Here is a 25778-nt window from a genome sequence, read left to right on the forward strand (position 1 = left end):
TTGTAATAAATAATTTGTTATTTGTATATTGACAAACCCCTGCAAAATAAATGTGCCATAAAATAATCATTTGGGGGGATTTGTATTAATCGTCTCGATGGCTGTCACGTGCCTAGGGTTAATTATAATAGTAATAATAAACCTTTGAATGTATGTCCTAATATAATATTTGATAGAGATTATGTAGGGGGGCAATCCGTGGCAGGGGGGCATTTTAGCGCATAACCTGTTTGTGTCCGCGGTAAAGTTAGTTTTATATTCGCATCTCCGAATTCAATAGCTGCGTAAATAAACCCGCAAATAAGATACCCAGATATATTTCCTCTCTACATTGTCTTTAAGCTACATCCGACTTTAATTATACATGTTTAAAAGCATAAATACCATTATTCTCTACGGTGCAACGAATGATTTAGGGATCATCGCAAAATGCAGCACACCAACAAAAAGCGTAGAACGATACTGATCTTCCCTTCTGTTCAGCGCCTGAAGGATCAAAAAGCTACTTTGTTGCCACACTGGAAACTAAAAATGCCAGACTAGTACTGCCTGATAAAATATTAATGTTTAACACAAATTCAGAAACATACACATTGGAATAAATGAAATTACATATATAATACCAAATGTTTCCTTATATATTGTTCCTCTGCAATTATAATGCCGACGTTAAACCGTTATTGTTGCACTATGGTTCCACTTTTTCTCTGATGTTATTTTAATTTACTTGTATTAATGATCCATTTCTTTGTGTGTCATTATTTAGTTTCGAGTGTCCGATAAAGAAAATAAAGATTAAATAAATCTATAAAGAAAAGCATGAATTAGAATAGGTACTTTCCTATTATTTTCCACTAATTCCCTCCCGTTCATTGCGCCCCACCTGTCATGTCTTTATTCCCCACTAGTGGGGCGCGCCCCACACTTTAAGAACCACGGGTATAGGGAATGAGAGGCATGTGGTATGCGATATTCAACAGCAATGTCGTTCTTTCCCAGCTTTTCATTGTGTTATAAAGATATTTACCTTTACGACCACCCGAGGGGTAATCTCAGGTTCCATAAAAAGAAGCCAACATATAATTCCTCGAATGTCAACTGGGGTCTGGCTCCAAAAGAGATTATTTGGCCTCAATAGTAAGATTTCCTATTCGGAACCTACCCAGGGGTGATTTTTATGCAACTTATTTTAAATTATATTAAGCCATAAAGTTATGTATAATTAGGGACATGGCCAATTTGAGTGACAGCTGCAATGGAGGTTTTAAACTGCTAGCTGTCTGCTATGCATCAAATTAGCTACCAAGCTAACTGAAATCGCTGGAGTTTAACTTACCACAAGAAATGTAGGAGTTAACAGGATATGATGTATATGGCTAAATGACAGAGCTCAATTAAATGCATTAGCATATACAGTAAATTACATATTGTCACTGACCATAATATTTTAGATAAATCTAGGCAAAGCTAAATTGTGGCTAAGCTTGTAGGTGGTATCATCGGTCATGTTGTGCCCACCTAGTGTCCATGCTGTAACTTCAGCATCATTCTGGCAGTCAAGCAAGGTGATCTGTTTAAGTTTAAGTTGATTATGTTTTTGTGCACACATCTCTTTAGCACTGAGCCATCTGGTGGCTGAGCCTGTAGCATGGTGGCATCAGGAAAGACCATCTGCATTACTATGGTGTCCTGATTCAGTACAAGACTGGAAACAAGTAATCCTGCAACCAGTAAGATTGTGCCAATGAGACATTTTCCACTGCTGGGGGGCATTACTCGTCACCAGCATGAAGTATCTGTCCGACAGGTACTGTAGTATGTTATTTGCTCTGTAGACGACTTGGTTTGCTGTAAGCAAAGCTATTTGGATTTCTTGTGGTTGTCCCTAGTTACTATGCTACGGGGTCGAGAACCAAAGTACGAGTTTTTAAATGACACTTCCGGTATTGCGCAATCAAGACGGGACAAGCAAAAAAGTGACACAATAACTTGTAGTAAACCAAACCAAAGTGTATTATACAAAACAAACAAACAAACAAGGTGCACCAAAACCAATATATACAAAACATATACAAATATAAACAATAAGTGAGATGTATGCGGGTGTGAGAGTGTGTGTATGATAGTCCAGAGTCAATGATATTGTAGTGTGTGAAATGGTGCACGAGAGAGATGGTATAGATGTTGAATCCGGGAGCTCGAGAACGGAACGAGAGGTGAATTGTGAGTGTCCTAAAAGATTAATCCAGCCAGGGAAAAGTAATTTCTGTGTGGTGGTACAGATGGTTAAGCCCAGGTAGTCAAATGGATAATGACATGAAACTCAATTATGCCTCAACCTACTGCTCTAGGGGATGTGGAAAGATGCTGCCAACTAATACTGCCTGTGTCCCTATGTGGTGCTAAAGGCTGTTTTAGGTCAGGCTTTTGAATGTAGGGGCCAACCTCTTAATAGTATTTTAGTCTGCTCTAGGGTTGAAGCCGGCCAAACTAAGGTGTTCCAAGCAGTGAAGGGGTAGCAGCCTTACTCCAAGAATAGATTCAGAGGCTTTGGGATGACCACAGTGGGGCTGGACCTGTAACTAGGGGACTACTCTATAATAATGTTCAATCTCAATGGCTTTCCAGTGGGCCTTTGGCACCCTATATAGCTATTGATATAACATCAGGACACAACTGAGAACATGTCAGTAAACTGGTTTGACAACTTTTAGCTCCTGCTGCTGCCGGTGAGTGAATTATATGTGATGTGGACACAGCACATATCTGTGGGAACATCAGCAAAGGCTGAGAAAGGTTGGGGATAGTACACAAACTTAGACAGGATAGTAGACATCTTAACCTACAATCACTGAAAGAGATCTACTCAACAATTTTGAGACAGAGGGTATTCACTGGTCTATGAGGTGATCTTTGTGTAGTGGTACTGATGGACCTTTTCTCAATGGACAGCATCTTGGTAGCAGGTGACCTGTGAGTCTATAAACATCAAGATATTTAGTGGTAATAAAATTCTCCCCAGTACCATTCAAAGGTGTCGCCAATAATGGGTAGTGGTATCAGCAGCACTGTTTTTCGACACTGTGGACTGCGTTGCCAGACGTTCCTAACTTTAGCATCCAAAGCTAGTCATTGGAACTGATTCTAGATCTTTTTGCTGGTATTCTGTGCCCCAAGATCCTCTTAGAAAATGACTATATGGCCATTAAGGAGCAGAAATGTCTCAGAAATCAATCATCTGATGTTAGATTTCTTTGGATATACAGAAGATAGTGGCAGTTTTAGTAAATACCCTGTGACAGGCAGACTTATCAGGTGGGTTGAAGCAGTACCAATAGCTAAGGAAGACCCCTGGCATAGCATAGTCCGCATGCATAGATGTGTGGATCATTCACAATCAGAGGGAATGGAGAAAAGAGTAAATAGAATGCTTAAAATTAAGATAGCAAAAAAACAAACAAAAAAATATATAATGATTTTCACTGGTTGCAAGCTTTATCTAAAACTTTAATGCACAACTGCTGGCATAATTGCATGAGATTCTGGGATTACGGTACATTTGTAAGATTTTAACATTTGGATTTTAAAATCCCTAGTTACTATGCTACGGGGTTGAGAACCAAAGTACGGGTTTTTAAATGACACTTCCGGTATTGCGCAATCAAGACGGGACAAGCAAAGACGTGACACAATAACTTGTGGTAAACCAAACCAAAGTGTATTATACAAAACAAACAAACAAACAAGGTGCACCAAAACCAATATATACAAAACATATACAAATATAAACAATAAGTGAGATGTATGCGGGTGTGAGAGTGTGTGTATGATAGTCCAGAGTCAATGATATTGTAGTGTGTGAAATGGTGCACGAGAGAGATGGTATAGATGTTGAATCCGGGAGCTCGAGAACGGAACGAGAGGTGAATTGTGAGTGTCCTAAAAGATTAATCCAGCCAGGGAAAAGTAATCCTTAGAAGCAACAAACAAACTCTCTCTCAGACAAACAACAGCGCTGCGTAACTTCATCTCTCTCCAGGGGCCAGGGGTAGCTCAGTGGTTAAGGCATTGTACTACGGTTCGGAAGATCCCAGGTTCAAACCCCACAACCACCAAGTTGCCACTGTTGGGCCCTTGAGCAAGGCCCTTAACCCTCAACTGCTCAAATGTATAATGAGATAAAAATGTAGGTCGCTCTGGATAAGAGCGTCTGCCAAATGCCTAAATGTAAATCTCTCCATCCCGACTTGCTTGCTGGCTTTATACCGGCACAAATGACCCAACGCCACTTTTGGGTTCCCTCGTGCTGCGATCGTGCATGCTAGCGAGAGCTTTACCCCTGTGGACGCAAACACTGTCATGGGACAAATAAAACCATAACAGGCGCATTTCTTTGTGCAGATGAGCAGCATTAGCTCCTTAATTATTTTTATTTTCTATTTTGAACCTAGAGCAAGAGCTCCCAATTTCATTGTGCTATTATAGTATATATAAAAGTGTATATAAATGACTATAACGTTTTATCTTTACTTATCTTACTTATCAGGTGTTTTCAACAACTGGCACTACACTCACAGTTTATGCGCCCAAGCGGAGGAAGACCGTCTGCATCCTCAGCACCATGCACAACATAGTTGAGATTGGGGATAACAGAAAGAGGAAGCCAAACACAGTCACTGACTACAACACCATAAAGTGTGACGTGGACATTATGGACCAGAAGGTTCGACAGTACACTGTACGGGCAGGAACACGGCGATGGCCAGTCGCTGTGTTTTACAACTTGATTGACATGGCAGCAATGAATGCTCATGTGCTGTATCAGGCATGCACTGGAGTGAAGGAAAGATTTGGTGGATTTCCTGGCACAGCTTGCAACTGAGCTTGCTGAGCAGTTTATGCAAGAAAGGATGGTGGACAAGGAGCAGCTGCTTTGGCAACAACCTGCCACACCACACCCATGAAAAAAGGGCCAAGTGTCAGGTGACCTTCCAGTGCAAGAAAAATAATGCAACCTTACGCTGTGTAGCCTGCTACAAGTACACATGTGGAAAATGCAAAAAGGAAACTGAGTGGCAGTGCCAGATATGTGCCAACAGATCACACCAATGAACTGCTAAAATACTGGTCACTCACACACACACACACACACACACACACACACACACACACACACACACACACACATACACAAACACCAGATGTTGCACACTTATGTAAATATATATTTTTCTATTAGTGGTAGTAGTTTTTATGCTGGGAGAAGGCTACGTGGATATAAATGAGTGGAATTTACATACCATTTGTCTTCAGTATGCCTCTTCAATGCTTTTCTTTTTATTCTATTTTTTTTTTTTTTTTTTTATTGTGTCAATTTGTTGGGCAGTCGTGCAATACATTTCACTTCATGCCGTACCGTGTATGTATGTGAATGTGACAAATAGAATTTGAATTTATGTTTTTTGTTTTTTGTTTAAGAAAATAAACGCTTTGAACTTTGGAATCTTTGAATAATTTTTTTCTACACCAATTGTACCCTTGGTATGGCCCCTTACATATTACATAGTGCGGCGTGGTCGGTAAAGACCTCAAAAGCCCGGCCTTCAAGTTAGTGCCTTCATTTTTCTACTGCCCAGACCACGGCCAAACACTCCTTTTCAGACGTGGAGTAATTCCGCTCAGCTCCTCTCAACATTCTCGAGGTGTAAGCTACTGCTCGTTCTCCTTCGGCTGCAGTTTGGGTGAGGATAGCTCCCAGGGCCACTTCGCTGGCATTAGTGTGCAATTGGAAAGGCAGGTTTAGGTTCGGTTGTATTAGTACTGGTGGGTTCTGAAGTGCTTGTTTGATGACATTCATGCTGTTCTGGCACTCCTATTTTACTCCCTTCCTTTTTAAATTATTTAATGAAGCGGTTATATCTGCAAAATGGGAAATGAATTTGTGATATCAGCCGGCGAGACCCAGGAAACATTGGAGAGATTTTAAATCTTGAGGGGGAGGATATTCTGCCACCGCCTTTGTTTTCTCCAGGTCTAACTGCACACCTTCTTCAGAGATGACGTGACCTAGAAACTTCAGCTGCCTCTTGAAGAAATGGCACTACTTCATATTGAGGGAGAGATTGGCTTGGGTGAGTCTGGAAAATACTGCATTGAGATGCTTTATATGTTGTTCCAGTGATTGTGAATAGATAGTGTCATCTATGTACACGAAACAATATTTTCCTCTTAGGTCTGCCAAGACCTTCTCCATCAATCTCTGGCTGCGTTTCTGTCTGTAGGGCATGGACCGGAATTAAAACAGACCTTTGGTAGTGATGAAGGCGGTCTTCTCACAGCTGCCTCTCTCCATCTCCACTTGCCAGTAACCGGATTGCAGATCCAATGTTGAGAACCAGAAGGCGTCTTCCAGTGATTCAATGATGGCATGTATTATAGGCATTGGATATGCATCCGGTTTGGTTTTGCTGTTCAATTTTCTAAAATCCACACAAACGGTAAGTCCCATCAGATATTGGTACTAAAACAACGGGCGAGGACCATGATGAACATGAAGGTTCAATGATGTGGTCCTTCAGCATCTGGTCGACTTGATGATCTATTATTTTCTTCTTCAAAGGTGATACTCTATATGCTCTGGATCTAAATGCAAAACTCTATATGCTCTGGATCTAAACCGTGTGTCGTCAGATATAGTGATCTTCTGTTTCTCTAATGCTGTCTTGCCTAGGATGTTGGAGGACTGTTTTTAGCCCGTACTCTTCCCGAGCAATGTCCAAGATGGCTCCCATGGCGCTTAAGAAGTCCAGTCCTACGATCAGAGAGAAGGCCAGGTGCGCATCGCTCATGATGTATGTTTTCAGCTCACATTCGGTGATGTGCCAGTTGTAATATAGCATACTATGAGTTTGAGCTTGATGTATTTTCCCATCAGCCATGACGAACTGCTGGGGAGACGGGACATCACACTTGTCTTCCTGGTCTCTGAGCAGCTGCCACAGATGTTCCCTGATAAGCGTGTATAAGCTTCCTGTATCCACCACAGCATTTACTTTCCTTCCTACTTTCCTTTTACCATTTGATGTAATAATCTACCACCACCAGCAGGTATTCGTTTTGCCTTTTACTCCAGGGAAAAGGACCCATGATGTCCAATTTCACAGTGTGTCCTGGCTCTGGTACCTCCGTGCTCTGTAATAGCTTTCTAGGTTTAGTGTTTTCGGTTTTGTATCGTTGACACTGTTGACTTCTTGCACTGTAACTGGGACCAGAAGAAGCGAAGGAATTGCCAGAGGTTGAGCAATGGAGAGACCCGCTAAGTGTTTTGAAGAAGCTCGCTCACCTGCTTTTTTATGGCTCTTCTCCTTGTGCTGAGACTCCTCCTTCTGCCAGTACTCTTTAGTGCTTTTGCAGTCTTTTTCCACCCTAGAACCTATCTTCACCAGCTATTCCACGGAGTTCACCGTTCTTCTTAGACATCCTGCCACTCTTGGGTTGATGTTATTCAGGATTCGACCCGCCAGTTCTTCCTCTGAGATATCAGGCTTCCACTTTAGACAGAGGGCGCGGTAGTCATAGGCGAAGTCCCTCAGGCGTTGTCCAGGCTTAAGGCAGAGACCTTAAGTTGTCTTTAACTTCCATGAGGTAGTCATCAGGTAAGAACGCCACCATGAATGCCTGTTTAAAAGACTTCCAGGCCTTCACCTTCCCTTTTTCTGCCTTCCACCAGCTCAGAGCAGGTCCTCGTAGAACTGTGCTGAGGGTTCCTAGCAGCTCAGGGCTGGGTAGTGGTCTGGTCTCCAGATAATTCTCACACTGCTCGATGAAGTTGAGCACATCCGGGGAGTTGACCATAAAAGGAAGAAGAAGAAGGTGAAACTGAGGAGGTAAGCTGAACAGAAGAGTGTGCTGGGACACAAGGAGGAATATCGAATGTAACATGACTGCTTGTTTGCTGGAAGAATGTAAAGCAGGAGATTGGGGAGACGCAGGGGTGTAGGCCTGTAACCTTTGGATGGTGGGCGTACTAGTGAGCCAGACTTTCTTAATCTGGTTTTCCCAGATAAACTCTTTCCAGTTTCTCCAGAGCCTTGTGGAAGTAGCGCTCCAGCCCTTCTAAGCTAGCGTCCACTGCTTCACGAAAACTGGTTTCTCTGTTTATATTGCTATTTATGGATTGTCTAAAATCCTGCTCCAACGTGCTCACTTTATCTGTAAGCGCCACCACATCCACTTTGCATTTATTTAGTTCAGTTTGTAGTGTGTGTACGACATCAATATCAGACACATGAGCAACAATATTATCAGCATCATCATCATCATGTCTATCTGATATATACAGTGAACTAATCAATGACGTTATTTCAGCTGTAGGGTTACTGTGTGTCACTAAAGCATCATCCACATCATCCAGTACATGACTATCAACAGCAAAGTTGGCCTTTCCAGCACCACTAGCATTAGCATTAGCGTTATTAGCGTCTATTTTGTTCTGCCAAGACACACAAAACCGGAAAATAGCCAAAGATACAGATTCCCCGTACGTACGGGCCACCACTATGTAATGTTTGAATTTTAATTTATCCCTAGTTACTATGTTACGGGGTCGAGAACCAAAATACGGGTTTTAAATGACACTTCCGGTATTGCGCAATCAAGGCGGGACAAGCAAAGACGTGACACAATAACTTGTAGTAAACCAAACCAAAGTGTATTATACAAAACAAACCAACAAACAAACAAGGTGCACCAAAACCAATATATACAAAACAAATATAAACAATAAGTAAGATGTATGCGGGTGTGTGAGTGTGTATATGATAGTCCAGAGTCAATGATATTGTAGTGTGTGTGTTTAGTGGGTTGCATGGTGTCCAATGACACGCGTGCACACAGGCCTAAGAGCAGGCTGAGCCTTGAGCAGAGAGAGAAAATGGGTTTTTAACCTCTCTAATGAGACTTGCTTTTGCTTTACACGCGCACTGTACACACATGGATACGCACAGATAGCACCTGCGTGCATAAACAGAAACACTTATCTGTCTTGATTTGTTTTTACTTTTTTTTTTTAAAGGTAAAGTGCAGGTTCGTTTGTTTTATTTTTACTTAATATTTTGTGTTAATTATTTTTATGTATTTATTTTAGGGGCTGTGGAACGAATAATTTGAGTTTCTATTTTTTCTTTTGGGAAAATTCTATTTGGTTTACGAGTGTTTTGGAATACAAGCCCGCTTCCGGAACGAATTATCCAAGGTATAATAATCCAAGGTTCCACTGTACTTATAAGCAGATAAAAAGTGTGTTGCAAGAATAACTGTTATCTTAGTAATAAGTGCATAAAAAGTGCATTCTGCTGGCACCATTATGAAAAAAATTCTGTTTTACACAGGAAATTTTAAATGTTTATCAAATGCAGTAGAGAGACAATAGCTCAATGTAGCAAGTAAAAGTTATTAATTCAAGCCTATTTAAATCTAACTACTGTTAATCTATTTTTTAAATGTAGGAATTCCAATTGCTTTCACATTGATATCACCAAATTTTAGATTATATGGTTTTACATATGTATATGAAGATTTACATAAAGAAAAGCAGATTTGGGATGTTAGTTACAATTTTTCAATATTAATTCCAATAAAAATAAAAAAACAAACAAATAAAAACAAACAAAAAAACTTTTGGACGTGTTTTAAAAATACCCATACAGTAAACGCTTATTTTTATAGTTTAAACCCTCAATACTGTATGCCCCCAAATATGTTCTCAAAACACTTTAATTTAATTTTAAACTGAACTTAATATATTAAAAAAAGTAAAAGTAAACCCAAATACAGCACTGTACTGCTCTGTCTCCTGCAGTGCTAAAATGTTAAATACAGATGTTACCCCTATATGTACTGTAATTCATGCAAGCGTGTTTTATTTAGTATGCACTGTTGTTTTCTTTGGTATTAATAGAGTAAATACAGCAATAATTCCGCATCCCAATCTGCCGTTTTCTTTGTGTAAAAATTTTTGTACTGCAGGGAGAACAGAAAGCAACCACAGTTTTATATTTTATATGGAAATTTTACTAAATTTACATTAATATTTAAGTTACAAAATTAGTAAATTATATTGTTTCTAATAGTTAAGTGTTAAAATGCATAAACAATAGTGTATTCCACAAACAATTATTAGTTAGGTTTTAAAGCAAAATCCGCGAACGACTGAGGCCCCGAACTCCAAAACGTGACTTTGCGGGGGTCAGCTGCATTATGTTGTCATTGTGATGCCAGTGTTATATTCCATCATAATTAAACTGCTTTTGCTCTTCTTGTCCAGTAACTTGTTTGATTATTCCTGATGCTCCACTCCTGCTCTGTAACAGTTTTTTATTGCTTTGTATTGATATACAACATGTACTGTGCAAATGTTTTAGGCAGGTGTGGAAAAAAATGCTGCAAAGTAATCTAAATCAACCTTTAGTGTGACCACCCTCTTCTAAAAGAAGATTACAGAATCAATTTGGGGCCCAGCAGGCGGCTCCCTGATAGTATTGCATGACAGATAATTATTTGCCTGTATTTCTCAACATTGAGGTCAACATTAATCCTGACCAAATCTCCAACTCCATTTGTAAAAATACAGCCTTCAACCTGCAAAGAACCTCCACCATGCTTTACTATTGCCTGCTGTATTCTACCACTCTCTAGCTCTTCAGCAAACAACCTGCCTGTCTCCTTCTACAGCCAAATATTTCAAATTTTGCCTCATCAGTCCAAAGGACTTGCTGCCATTTTTCGTGCAAGTTTTCATGCAAACTTGGCTTCGGTTTGATGTCAAAGATATGGCTTTTGGTCCGCAATTTTTCCATAAAGACCACTTCTGCCCAGGATTCAGTAGACAGTAGATGATTGTAACTGGGTCCCATTGGTTTTCAATTGTAGGAATTGATGCTGATTTTAAGCCAAAGAGTAGTCACACCAAATATTAAAAAGATTTTTTCTTCTGTATGCACACATTGAATTTTGTAAATTGATAAAAAAAAAAAAAATTAGATACATATTTCTGATAGACATTAGATAAGCAATTACAGTATATTTTGCAGCATTTTGCAAAGTACTGTGCATTTGTGTACATTTTATTGTAAGATATTATTCTTTTAGCATAGTATCAAGCATTATTTATTATACTATAACGTACTAATCTACTAATACTAGTCTACTTTGACAGATCTACTAAACTATAAAGACCACACACTGATCTTTAAACATAAATAGTCCCTCTGTCTAAACAAAGTTTGCTCAGGCACACATACTTGGGCAGAACAGGAACTGAAGTAGAGTTGGTGACTGTTTGTATGCTGGTGGAGGTTGTGGCAGAAGCGCTGTTCTGTATGGGACAGGAGTCTTGAGTTCTAGGCACCTTCCCCATTCTGTACCAAATGCCCATGTTGTTCAGCTCTCTGTATGGAAATATTCAATTAGGTTAGGATTTTTTAAGCAACATACAGCACTACATGATGTGTTAAGCGAGGTATTACATTCCAAATGGCTTTGTTACCATCCAACACATTTTGTTACCATCCAACACTCCCCTCCTATTCTAGGTTACTAGATAAATTTGTCATTCATGTATTTTTCTTCCCTGAAAAGTAAATATAAGGAATAGGGTGTATTGGTATGTATGTTAATGGTACATATTGGCAATAAAAACTTGAAAACCTATTTGTTTTAGACATACACTTTTATCAATCTTCTCATTAAATTCTAGATTTTACTTCTTAATACCAACAGTACATTTAAATTAAATCTTTAGAGCTTAAAAAGTACAATATGTTATTTATTATTCCCCCTTTAACATACAATTCCCTTTATAGTCAGTAAGGCCAAGGCTTTCGTGTTTGCTATATATTTGGGTTTGAATAAAAGGATTAAAATATGAAAGATACCTTTTATTTCCTGGTAGTTTTCATTAGGGTGAACATACAGTTCATATATATGTACTTTATATGCGAACAATATATACACTTACCTAAAGGATTATTAGGAACACCATACTAATACGGTGTTTGACTCCCTTTTGCCTTCAGAACTGCCTTAATTCTACGTGGCATTGATTTAACAAGGTGCTGAAAGCATTCTTTAAAAATGTTGGCCCATATGGATAGGATAGCATTTGATAAGGATTTGTGGGATGCACATCCAGGGCATGAAGCTCCCGTTCCACCACCTCCCAAAGATGCTCTATTGGGTTGAGATCTGGTGACTGTGGGGGCCATTTTAGTACAGTGAACTCATTGTCATGTTCAAGAAACCAATTTGAAATGAATAGAGCTAACCCTAACCCTAACCATAAGTAAGTTTCTTCTTACTACCATCTCAGGGAGTTTTTCCTTGCCACTGTCGCCCTCGGCTTGCTCACCAGGGACTATCTGACCATTTTGATTCATACACATTCAAAGTCCATACAAACCTAAATAATTCTTTTTATTGTGTAAAGCTGCTTTGGGACAATGCCAATTGTTATAAGCGCTATACAAATAAAATTGAATAAAATTGAATTGAATTAAGATTTAATTTATGTCAGTGTGATCATTGTTTACTTATTTCTTACATGACGTTTTTAACCTAGATTGTGTTTATCTCCAATTGTTTTTACATTCTGGCCTTGGGCTGATGTTTATACACGCAAAATAAATCTTCCCCAGCTGAGCCCTGGCTCCGAGTCTCCTAATCCCTTTGACATCCAAAGCTGGTCAGATCCAGAAGATCTTATTATAATTTACAACAGAGGAGCACATCCAGATTCTAGAGATGGTTTGTGAGTGTAAGAGCAGCATTATTTCTTGAGAAGAAAAACTGGAGAAATTAGGCAGAGATATCAATCGCCTAACTCTGGCATTAGAGCCCTTACAGTGGGGAAAGTGGATGAAGACTTGGTGGCCTACTCACATAGTTTAGAGTCTCAAAATATGCCTGGTTAATACCTGGTTTCCTAAAAATCTGCTTTAGTAATCTAATCAACATAAAATTAAACTATAACTAGCACCTCTGATCCGAAACTAGGGCTGTTACATATTAAATGTCTAACATCTAAAGCACTCACTGTTAAATAAACCATTACTGATAAGACGTTTAATGTACTGTGTTAAACAGAAATGGGATTAAACTAAATGAGTATTTAGCATGTAATGAAGCTAGTCCTTGAATCAGGCACATCTAACCAGTACATGAAGAGATGTTGCAGTTGTTTATAATGATAATCAAACATCACACAAAATCAAAGACATAAATTTACTTTCTTTAAAGTTCTCTATACGAAGATAACACTACACCAAAAATCAAAAGTCTGCTTATTTAATTGTGCTAATTGTAATTTACAGACTCCCAGGGCAGTACTTTAAAATTCTCTACAAATTTGTTCATTATCTCATATTTAAATTGTGTCTTAGTAATAATAAATGTACTTTCACGTTTCTATGATTAACTACATTCACGTCAACTACAGCACACAGCTTTAGAAGTAATATCCCACAGTTTTTAAACAATGATTGGATTACTGACTGATCCCTCAATTAGGTGACTAAATACTCAGTCAACGTTACACTTACTGTTACACTTAAGCAAATGTAGATCCATTTAAAAGAAAAATAATTTGAGGAAAAAAATAATGCATCTACATTAAACTAAATTGGTAGTATTAGGGAGTTGAGTTACATCAACTAAACTTCTTATGTACAAATGTTTCACAACTCATCCAAGTAACTTCTTGAGTCTAATGGAAGTTAAGTTCCTCATATTTGTATCCTACAAGGTCAAAAGGGGCTCATCTACCTTTTTGAAAAAGCAGAAGGTGGTGAATGCAGGATGGAGATTTCGTTAGAGAGTTTGGTTAAGAAGAAAGAGCAATTAAGAGACATAATGCCCAAGACCTCCACCTCTGTTGACAAAAGAATTTTTTCACTTCGACATACAGTAGGTCGACAAGCGGTATGTTACTTTTACCGTCCCAACGTATGGCAACAGCATTTGGGTTTGTGCGTTTGCTGGCTTTTACTGCTGAGTGGCGCTATATAACTATAGACTGACGCCTCAGGCATCAGTTTGTTCTCTCCAGAATTAATGAGCCACAGCTCATCTAGAGCCGCACGTGGTTGCAGATAAAATCAAGTAAAACATTGTAATTAAACGAATTCATAATCACAGTAGTAACATTACAGTACAAATTAACAATACAAATTAAATTAAATATTTTTAGGATCGAATTTAAGCAATGTAAACGTTAACACACTGAGCCTTTATGTGTAATTATAAAAGCTACACGTTTAGGGTCTTGAGTCATCTTATATTTTGTGTTCTTTAAATTTGTAGTAGATTTGGATTTCCGGTTGAGTCGCGTAGAAGATGGCAGCATTAGAGAAACGCTCCCCAGTCGATAATAATTCTTCCTTAATTTAAAGAGCTCCGATACAAAGTATCATTATAAATAACATGGAAGAGGTGGAGAAGCATATGAAAATGCGGGGAAAGTCGATTCTGAAACCCGAAAAAGATGGTAAAGCTGACGAAGATGGTGAACGACAAGGACAGACAAATGAGAGAGATCAAGATGGCGATGCTAATACGTCTTCGCAAATTACTGCGACGATACAAGAGAGTATATTGGCAATTCACAGTCAGATTTCTGCACTCCGCTCTGATCTCAAAGATGACAAGAGAGAATTTAAAGAAGAAATCAATCGAAAGATGAGCAAAGTAACGAAAACCCAGGAATCAACATCGGAAAGAGTGAATGAGATGGAAAAGAGAATCACGGATCTGGAGGAGTGGGCCGTGGATGTGAGAGATGCGGTTGGCAACACTCTAAAAGTGCAAGAGAACTTGCAAGCTAAGTTATCTGACCTGGAAGGCCGCTCCCGACGCAATAATCTACGCATCTATGGGATGCCAGAAGGATGCGAGGGAAGCAATGTGATGGAATTCATTCGTTGGAAAGTCCGAGTTAAACGGTCTACAGGACATTGACCTACAGATACAGAGAGCTCATAGAGCTCTTGTTCCAAAGCCCAGTCAAGAAGTACAGCCTGGATCATTGGTGATCTGCTTTCTCGAATATCGTGTCAAGGAAATGGTACTTCGAGCTGCATGGAACAAGAAAGAGTTACGCTACCAGGGCCGGAGAATTTTTTTTGACCACGACTATGCGACAAAAATTCTTCAGCGCCACAGGGAATACGCGGAAATAAAGAGAGCTCTTAAGGCCAAGCAAATACGCTTCCAAACACCATACCCAGCGAAGCGAAAGACAGGATGTTAATATGTTCACCTTAACATTTAAAGTCTAGTATGTTAGATCATCCATTTTCATTCATTTCTCAAATCGCCACTCTTGATTATAAACCTCTAGCCTCGTCATGAATAACCCTCTCCGCTTACTGTATAAGATCATATACGTTGACGTAAGGGGACTAAATAATTCAGAACTTTTTCGTGATCGTCTACTAGGAGAGGAACTTTTGTTTATATCACGAGCTAAGAGGCCCTCACTAAAAGTGAGGATTTATCCACTGTTGAGAGGGTTATAATTGTAAAACCCTTAAGGTTGAAATCCTTGTTTGGAATTTCGGAAAGATTTTGTTTTCTGTTATAAATAGTTTAGCAGTTGTTTTGGTTTTAAATTACATTGACTCTCATGGGTACCTTTAGTCAATACATAAAACTATGTTTAAGACATATCAGGAATATAAGATAATGACTTAATGTCAACGGGTTGCATAACGTGGTAAAAAGGAGCAAGGGCATAGCAAAAATTAAGAGAGAGAAAACAAACATCATATTTTGGCAGGAGACACATTTGTCAGATTTGGAGCATGAAAATTTTAAAACATTAGGTTTTAAAAACTGTTACTTTTGATCACATCAGTCTAGTAGAAAACGAGGGGTAGCTATTTTGATACCTAATTCACAAACCTTTGAGTATATGTGTGAACTTAGAGACAAGGAAGTAAGATTCATATTGGTAAAAGGAAAATTAGATCAAAAAATGGTTACTTTATTTAATGTCCATGCTCCCCCTGGCACTGGGAAACAATTCTTTAAGAAAATATTTCAGTTGATAGCCTCAGAAACAAACGGTACCTTAATATGCGGAGGACCTGGACCTGTCTAGCATAAAAAGAACAAAGATAGTAACCTCACAGGCCTCTATGGTGCGGAAAATAATGAAAGAGTGAGGCCTAATTGACATCTGGAGGAAGTTAAACCCTAAAAGTAAACAGTATACATATTATTAAAATCCTCACTTAGTTTATTCCAGGATTGATTATTTCTTAATATTTAAATCAGACCTTTATATAGTTAAAGATTGTAGTATTGGCGTGAGAGATATATCAGATCATGCTGGTGTTTATTTAAAATTATGTTTAGATAACATGCCAAAAAACAGAATCTGGCGTTTAAACACAAGAATATTAAATGATACAACAGTACAGGAGGAACTGAAAATTGAATTTGAGCACTACAAACTGAACAATGATAATGGAGAGGTTTCACCTCATGTGCTATGGGATGCCTTCAAGGCAGTTGTAAGGGGGAAAATTATCCTTTTGATTTCCATGCGGAAAAAGGCTAAACAGAAGAAGTTACAAGAACTACAAGAAAAAATACAAAATTTAGAAGATTAGCATAGACAGAATAATAACTCAAATCTGCTGAGTCAAATAAAGATGGTGAGAGATTTTAATAAAATATATGAAGACGATGTAGAAAAACAGGCCAAATTTACTAATCAAAGATTCTATGAAACCGGGCCTAAAGCTATGAAACTTTTAGCTTGGCGTCTCTGCAAACAAAGAACAAAAAAACATAGTAAAAAATATAAAAAACCCAATTACAGGGAAAATAAGTAATTGTATAAAGGATATTCAAAATTCTTTTGAACATTTTTATAAAACTCTTTATTCTCAACCATCTCAAATAAATTTGCAGTCGATTTCAAATTTTCTTGACTCGTCAATTGGCTCAGAACAAAACAAAATAATAACGGCAGAACTAACGCAAGATGAACTAGATAAAGCAATAAATAGTTTAAAGACAAATAAGTCTCCCGAAACTGATGGATATCCGTCTGAATGGTATAAAATATTTCGCTCCAAATTAACACCCTTACTTCTTAGATCATTTAACCATACACTTAAAGAGGGAGAGCTTCCACAGTCTTGGAAAGAGGCCATCATATCGGTGATACATAAACAAGGAAAGGACAGTAAAGAATGTAGTTCATATAGACCCATCTCAGTTTTTAATGTAGATTATAAACTGTATACTTCAATCCTAGCAAAAAGATTAGAAATCATTTTACCAGATTTAATAGACCATGATCAGACCGGATTTATTCAAAACAGACAAACCCATGATAATATTAGACGATAGACATTACTACCATTAGATATGAGCAGTAGAGTAGAATCAGTTAAAATGAATATAGTCCCTCCTCTATTATATTTATTTCAGGCCTTACCAGTTGAAATTCCCCAAAAGCAATTTAACAACTGGGACATAATAATTTCTAGATTTATTTGGAACAGTAAGAAACCACGGATTAAATTTTAAACTCTAAGTTAGCAAAAGAAAAAGGTGGACGGTCCCTGCCATGCCTGCAAGACTACTATATAGCTGCCCAACTGAGAAATTTGGTGTGTTGCAGTGATTCAACCTATACTGCCAATTGGAAACAATTGGAAATCTTGCAAAGCCCAGTTCCAGTTCAGTCACTTTTAGGTGATAACAATAAATTTAAGGAGATATCTGAAAACTTAACTCAGTGGACAAAATGTGGTTTAGAACTATGGTATAAATTGATGAGAAAGTTCAAACTAGAGTATCAGTATGAAAATATTAACCTGGATTGGTTATAACTCTCAGTTCCTTCCCGCTCAGATGGATAAAAGGTTTCAAAGCTGGACACAAAAAGGAATAACTGCTTTCTGTTCTATTACATTAAAGAGGGAAATTCAGGATTTTCAGAACTTAAAGATCAAATACGATCTGGAGAAACAGGATTTTTATAGATTTTTACAAGTTCGACATTATTATGATATGAAAATCAGAAGAGTTACAAATGACTATTCCCCTCTGATAAATATGTTTATTAAAGTGTATAATACAAATACTTGCGAAAAACGATTAATATCTGGTTTATATAACTGCATTTAAGATATTAAAGGGTATTCTACTCAGTATATCAAAGAAAAGTGGGAAAAGGAAATGCAAATTTGTATTCCAGCTGAAGAATGGTTGAATTTATGGCATTCACAGTGCGTGTCTAGTAATTCTAGGGCTCTAAGGGAATTCTGTTGGAAAAATACAATTCGTTTTTTTATTACACCCAAAGTAAAAGCAAAACAAAAAGAAATGACAAATCAGGGTTCTTGCTGGAGGCAATGTGGGACATTATTGGCTGATCATGTACATGTCTTCTGGTCTTGTCCAGTCTTGAATCTGTTTTGGTCAGAAATACATTCTGGCATAGAGGAAATATTGGAAATTAAGATTGAAAAAACAGCTTATAATTTATTTCTTGGCAATATACCTGATTCAGTTAATAATATAAATAAATATTTACTCAGGATTCTACTAGCAGCAGCAAAAAAAGCAATCACTCGTCTATGGCTCCAGCAGCCTCCCCCAACAAGAACTCAGTGGGAACAAATAGTTACAGAAATTTACAAGATGGAAAGATTAAAATTCAGACTGAGACTGCAAGAAGAGACTTTTAAGAAGCATTGGGGAAAATGGACAATTTACAGTGGTGTGAAAAACTATTTACCCCCTTCCTGATTTCTTATTCTTTTGCATGTTTGTCACACAAAATGTTTCTGATCATCAAACACATTTAACTATTAGTCAAAGATAACACAAGTAAACACAAAATGCAGTTTTCAAATGATGGTTTTTATTATTTAGGGAGAAAAAAAATCCAAACCTACATGGCCCTGTGTGAAAATATAATTGCCCCCTGAACCTAATAACTGGTTGGGCCACCCTTAGCAGCAATAACTGCAATCAAGCGTTTGCGATAACTTGCAACGAGTCTTTTACTGCGCTCTGGAGGAATTTTGGACCACTCATCTTTGCAGAATTGTTGTAATTTATTTGAGGGTTTTCTAGCATGAACCGCCTTTTTAAGGTCATGCCACAACATCTCAATAGGATTCAGGTCAGCACTTTGACTAGGCCACTCCAAAGTCTTCATTTTGTTTGCAAAACAACCCCAGACCATCACACTACCACCACCATATTTTACTGTTGGTATGATGTTCTTTTTCTGAAATGCTGTGTTACTTTTACGCCAGATGTAACGGGACACGCACCTTCCAAAAAGTTCAACTTTTGTCTTGTCGGTCCACAAGGTATTTTCCCAAAAGTCTTGCCAATCATTGAGATGTTTTTTAGCAAAATTGAGACGAGCCTTAATGTCCTTTTTGCTTAAAAGTGGTTTGCGCCTTGAAAATCTGCCATGCAGGCCGTTTTTGCCCAGTCTCTTTCTTATGGTGGAGTCGTGAACACTGACCTTAATTGAGGCAAGTGAGGCCTGCAGTTCTTTAGATGTTGTCCTGGGGTCTTTTGTGGCCTCTCGGATGAGTTGTCTCTGCGCTCTTGGGGTAATTTTGGTCGGCCGGCCACTCCTGGGAAGGTTCACCACTGTTCCATGTTTTTGCCATTTGTGGATAATGGCTCTCACTGTGGTTCGCTGGAGTCCCAAAGCTTTAGAAATGGCTTTATAACCTTTACCAGACTGATAGATCTCAATTACTTTTGTTCTCATTTGTTCCTGAATTTCTTTGGATCTTGGCATGATGTCTAGCTTTTGAGGTGCTTTTGGTCTACTTCTCTGTGTCAGGTAGCTCCTATTTAAGTGATTTCTTGAATGAAACAGGTGTGGCAGTAATCAGGCCTGGGGGTGACTACAGAAATTGAACTCAGGTGTGATAAACCACAGTTAAGTTATTTTTTAACAAGGGGGGCAATCACTTTTTCACACAGGGCCATGTAGGTTTGGAGTTTGTTTCCTCCCTTAATAACGTAAACCTTCATTTAAAAACTGCATTTGTGTTCAATTATGTTATCTTTGACTAATGTTTAACGGTTTTTGATGAGCAGAAACATTTAAGTGTGACAAACATGCAAAAGAATAAGAAATCCCTGTGTAAGAAAATATGTAAATAGTTTTTCACACCACTGTATATATCAAAACAGAAAGAAGTCAGATAAATACCAAAGTGGAATATGTGCACATTTTATTGTAAATATATGTAATGATATAGGATCAATGGCTGCTTGGTAATACTCCTACAGAAATAACTATAATGTCTATGAATGTACGACCACAAATATTCTCATATACATGCTTACAATTATTTGCTTATTCTGTAACCAGTTGACCAGACTGAAATTTATTCAATTTATTTTTCACTTTTTGTGTTATACTTTGGAAAAAATATTTATGTTTGTACCCATAAAGGAGTGTTGTTTGTTTATTGTTGTGTTGAAGTTTATAAAAATAAAGTAAAAAAATTGTAGTAGATTTATTAACTGAAATAAATTAACACACTGTCAGATTAATGTGCAAAAACCATATAGTAAAACTATATAAGCTACAAAGCCTTTATAAGAGACTACTTTTATTTAAGTGCGCTCACAATTACGAAAAAACTTTATGATTTTGTAAAATAATTCAAGTAAACAGGGTGCGCTGTTCTGTATTGTTTTCGGTGAACTTGTCAGAAAATGAACCGAAACACCGTGTATACTCGCCTAACAGACGTGAAAAATATATACTTATAGAAAGCGAAATATCTGCCCCTTCATATAAAATAATGCAAAACAAATTATTAGATTATGTAATTCGTATTGAAGTGAATTATAGGCGCGTCCACTGGTGTGGAGACGACAAGATCACATGATCACCTTTAGCACAGCCGAAACCAAAGAAATCACTAATTTATCACTGAAATATTAAAATGCTTAGAGTAAGTTTCCTTGCTGTTTTTCCCGAAGCATTCATAATCATTATTCTACTTCTGCCGGTGCCCTCTGGAAAATTTCATATAAAAATAATCCTGCATTTATTTTTAGGTGTGCCAGCTGCCACTGTTCTTATACGCCTCTTTATCGGAGTAAATCATTCAGTAAAAAGCCTGTAACTTTCCATGTAATACAGGTACATCTGTATAAATAAATTGTTTAAATGTATGCATCATAAGCTACTGATCAGTGACTTATGTAAACGACTCAGTTTAGATGTAAGTAAATGCTGCGCTGTTTGGGGGAGGGACGTGCTAATGACGCTTTGGTCTGCTGTGTGTGTGAGTGTGTGTGTGAGAGAGAGAGAGAGAGAGAGAGAGAGAGGTGTCAAGAGGTCTTACATACTCATGAAAAGTCGTAAATTATTCAGTGAAACATAGGCTCTGCTAAAAAAAAGTTAGGCACGTCAGTCACTTTACCCCAAATAAAAGGGGGTAAAATAAATAAACCGAGATGCGTGTTTCTTAGCCCCACCTCCGTGAACACATCGTATACAGAGAAAAGCGCCCCCGCAAAGGGGTTGTGCTCGGATCACTCAGCTTCTGCGGATTCTAAAATTGACAGTGTTAACGTTTTTTAATCGCTGGAATAGAAGAGATAGAAGGTTTCCTCATCATAACATGCCTTGTGTTGTTTTTAATCACTCTATACACAACCCATGATTGTTATGCTATTTTAGAGATGGGAAATACAAATGGAATATTTTTTTGTTTTTTATTTTCATTTTTTTAAATAAAATATTAACTTTCAATATTTTATAAAAATACCATAGAAAATTATTGTGAAAGTGATTACAACCAATACAATTTATGTCATGATGAGATAAATCTTTATTTCTTCTATTCCAGTAAAACAGTAATAATGTCAATTTTAGAATCTAGAATCTAGAAGATAACATTTGCAGAAATTTAACAAGAGGCCTGAATCATTGCAGGTGTTCAAAATCCAGGTCTTAAAGTGGGGAGGGGTGCATTTCAGTTTATCTAAATGTATAGGTGAGAACAGCTGATTCACACCTGGAGAGGGTGAATAATTTGCATTTGAATGTCTTTCATTGTAAAGCACACACAGTAACACTAAAAGAACAACATCCCAGGACAAATAGGAATAAAGAGCCCCTGATTATACGGCATAAATATTATTAAATATTACAACAAAATTCCTCTGCGCTTTATGCGTGCGGGTGTGCGGTATTTAGACTTTGTAGGATATTAAAGAAGATGAGATAAACAACAATAGCCCACGTTTGGAAAAGCAGTTTTATTTAGACTATATAAAATAATCCTGCATCTATTTTTAGGCGTCACAATGATTTTGTAAAATAATTAAAGTGAACGCTATTCTGTACTGTTTTTGGTGAACTTGAGCGCGTCAGAAAATGAACCGAAACTCCGTGTATACGTGACTTATTAAAATGGTCAGAGTCTCCTTGCTGTTTTTCCCCCAACGCATTTTTTTACTTTATGCCTGCAGCTGAGCGCTGATAAGACTACGTAGGAGGTTAAAGACGAGGATCACGATATGTACTCAGCGAGATACTATCGCTCCTAGCTCAATCCGTAGGCTCCCTAGATAAGCGGCAGGTATGTAAAGGGACGGAGCCGCCTATTCGGGCCGGCTGGCAATAATTAACGTTAGGATCTCAAGCTCCGCATTATGAAAGGCGCAGAGTTTAGTCCAGGAAGTACGTGATGCGGTGGAGCAGGACAGAGTGGCATGAAAGTGGGGCGATGTAACGCGCCCCAGGGACTTTAAACAGGACACTAGCTTTCCGCCCTTTGATTCTCGCGCTCCCGTGGCGCCTCCACTCCGTGCAGGCGCACTGCCTCTGTGTGTTCCGTTCTGCCACTCTGCCCACCGCCACCTGTCGCCAGCTGTGTGCCCACATGCCAGCATGGCACAGCCCGCAGACCTGCACGTGCACTTTATCTCTTCCCCTTTCTTTTCGTCCTCCCTCCTTTAACCCTTTCTATCCCTATTTTACCCAAATAAATTGTCCCTTTTCCCGTAAGACCTCGCCTTGTGTCCGTGCTTCTTCATGGTGCCACCCGTGCAAATAGGCTCGAACCCGTTACAGATACCAAATCCCGAGCCCAAACCCCAATTAAATTAAATTAACAAATATTGTATGTAAACAACAATAGCCCTATTTAAAAATTCTTTCCGAGGCTGCGTTGGGCTGGTGTTATACACAGAGCGCCGGGAGATTTCCTGAAGCTCAAATCTCCGAAAACTACACTTGTACACAATAACAGTAATATTTTAAACATTTTGCAGGCTGCTGTTTGGAGAAAACAAAGAATAAAGAATAAACCAGTTGTTGGGTCAAAATAACCCACTGCACTCACTACATCTCATATGACCCAACATGAGCAACACAACAATGTGTTTAAAGTAACTGAAATAACCCAGAGTTTTGACCCAGCATAAACCACCCAACGATGTGCAGAAACAACACTGCATTTTTAGTGCGTCTTTTTTGAGTTATAATGTTTTATTCTAAAAGGATATTTTACTAGGTATTTCTATATTTAAGGTTTAATGTATTTTTAAATTTATTTTTTTTAAATAACAAACAGATACACACAGAGATAGGCTATGTAACAGTTTCTTCTTCGTACAAATAAAATTATCAGCTAGTGAACTTGATAATCTGTCCAAACAACATTTAACTAATGTTTGTTTTTTTACTCATTATTATACTATAAATATCAATATCTCTGGTTCAGATTTTTAATTTTTGTTGTATAAAGTTCTCAGATGTGAAAATTACAATCACTGTAGTATTTCTTCGATACAACATATTGTTAAGGTTTTTTTAATGACTTAAATCTATTTAAAACTGCTTAGAGTGAAAAATGTCACTTTGCACCACCTGGCGGTCATTACACGAATTGTAATTTATTAAATCAACTGATTTATTTTGTCTGCTGCCGTTTTCCATCCATCCTCATGACACCTAAACCTGTTGCAGTGAGTGGAGGGAATCAAGCCACATGTATTGGTCTGTGTGTGTTGATTTCCTGTAGACTTTTTCCATCATTCCCTATGAGCACTGCACAGTCGAGGAAGGCCAACCTGTTGTCCTCTGTGTTTACTCTGGTGAATTTGATATTTGTCAATTGTGTTAATATGCTCTGTAAAGGCATATCCTTCCTGAATCTTTACCCAGGTGTTATCTACATGTCCAAACCAATGGGTCGGAGCAGTCCCCAAGACTGTATTGCTTCCTTCTCAGTCTCCTCCATGTACAGGTTATCCACAAAAGGTAACAAAAAAACATTCCCACCTCCACTGAAGCTAAAAAGAAAGAATAAAAGCATCTGAAGGCAGCTCTCAAGGCCTGCAGATATCCTAAATAGGCTTTTAACTAAAAAGCTTCCACATCTAACAGAGGGATGACAGAGAGCTGAGACAATTCTCGCTGGTCGTTACACCTTAACAACCCCACCCCAATCTCTCTCTATTGCTATTTGTTTTTAACAACGTTCTCCAGCCTAACTCATTAAAAACTATTCCTCCTGCTCCCACCATCTCAATTTGGCCTATAACGACACTTGACCCTGGAGGATACAAATTTAAGGAACTTACCAACTTCTTTTAGACTAAAGAAGCTACTTGGATGAGTATTGAAATGTTCCTAAATAACAAGAAGGTCTAGCTGACCTGATTCACCTCACCTTGATCACTGAGAACCTTCAACAAACATAAATTGATATTATTTTAAACAGCTTGGAAGGTGAGCATCCTGTAAAGTCCGTAAAGATCAGAAAACTGAGGGTTCCTGTTCTATAAACCCCAGGCACTGATCCAATTCAGTTTTCACCTGATGTTACTAAGCATGCACCATAAAAATTTAACCCTGGCAAAAAATGGTGACAATTTTTGACAGACACAGGATAAGGTGCTAAAACACTGTGGCTGCAACTTGGGTGCTAATCTATGAAAATGACATGCATATACCCTCCAGAAAGTGGTTCAGGACAAATAGGTGACATGAAATAGGGAGTAACAGCATCATCACATAGTATCTGAAACATTCCCATCATCCTTGTATTTAAGCTGAATCAGGTATTTAGTATCTTTGTAGACTTGCGCAAAGAGAATGCAGCTTTAAAATTAGAGTTTCATAAAGACAAACTAGGCAATGCTGGTTACACTAAAACTGACCGCTCTCTAATCACCTGGAATTTCCTTTGGAATCAATAAAGTATGTATTTATATAAAATCAGAGCACTCAAAAGGACACTATAGTGCCATATATACTCAGAAAAAAAAGAAACGCCCCTTTTTCAGGACTGTGTATTTCAACAATAATGTTGCAAAAATCCAAATAACTTTACAGATCTTCATCGTAAAGGGTTTAAACAATGTTTTCCATGCATGTTCAATTAACCATAATCAATTAATTAACATGCACCTGTGGAATGGTCGTTAAGACTTTAACAGCTTACAGAAAGTAGGCATTTAAGGTCACAGTTCTAAAAACGCAGGACACTAAAGAGACTTGTCTACCGACTGTGAAAAACACCCAAAGAAAGATGCCCAGGGTCCCTGCTCATCTGTGTGAACGTGCATTAGGCATGCTGCAGGAAGGCATGAGGACTGCTGATGTGGCTAGGGCAATAAATTGCCATGTCTGCACTGTGAGACGCCTAGGACAGCGCTACAGGGAGACAGGAAGGACAGCTGATCATCCTTGCAGTGGA

The 25778-nt window shown here is 38.1% G+C and overlaps 1 protein-coding gene across 3 annotated transcripts in view; it reads right to left on the reverse strand.

The window, feature by feature from the left end:
• mvb12ba (multivesicular body subunit 12Ba) overlaps positions 1 to 25778 on the reverse strand; it is a 110630-nt gene that overhangs the window by 29204 nt on the left and 55648 nt on the right. For 2 of the 3 annotated variants that reach the window (XR_008356274.1, XM_053485446.1), the window contains exon 6: positions 11301 to 11447. The exons of the other annotated variant lie outside the window; for it this stretch is intronic. Coding sequence is in view for 1 of the 2 variants with exons in the window: in XM_053485446.1 (XP_053341421.1) it covers positions 11301 to 11447 (147 nt within the window). In the remaining variant the exon portion in view is untranslated. The remainder of the gene's footprint in view (positions 1 to 11300; positions 11448 to 25778) is intronic. 3 annotated transcript variants of the gene reach the window in all.

This window comes from Clarias gariepinus, chromosome 24 (genome assembly GCF_024256425.1).
Source record: "Clarias gariepinus isolate MV-2021 ecotype Netherlands chromosome 24, CGAR_prim_01v2, whole genome shotgun sequence".
Classification (NCBI taxonomy): domain Eukaryota; kingdom Metazoa; phylum Chordata; class Actinopteri; order Siluriformes; family Clariidae; genus Clarias; species Clarias gariepinus.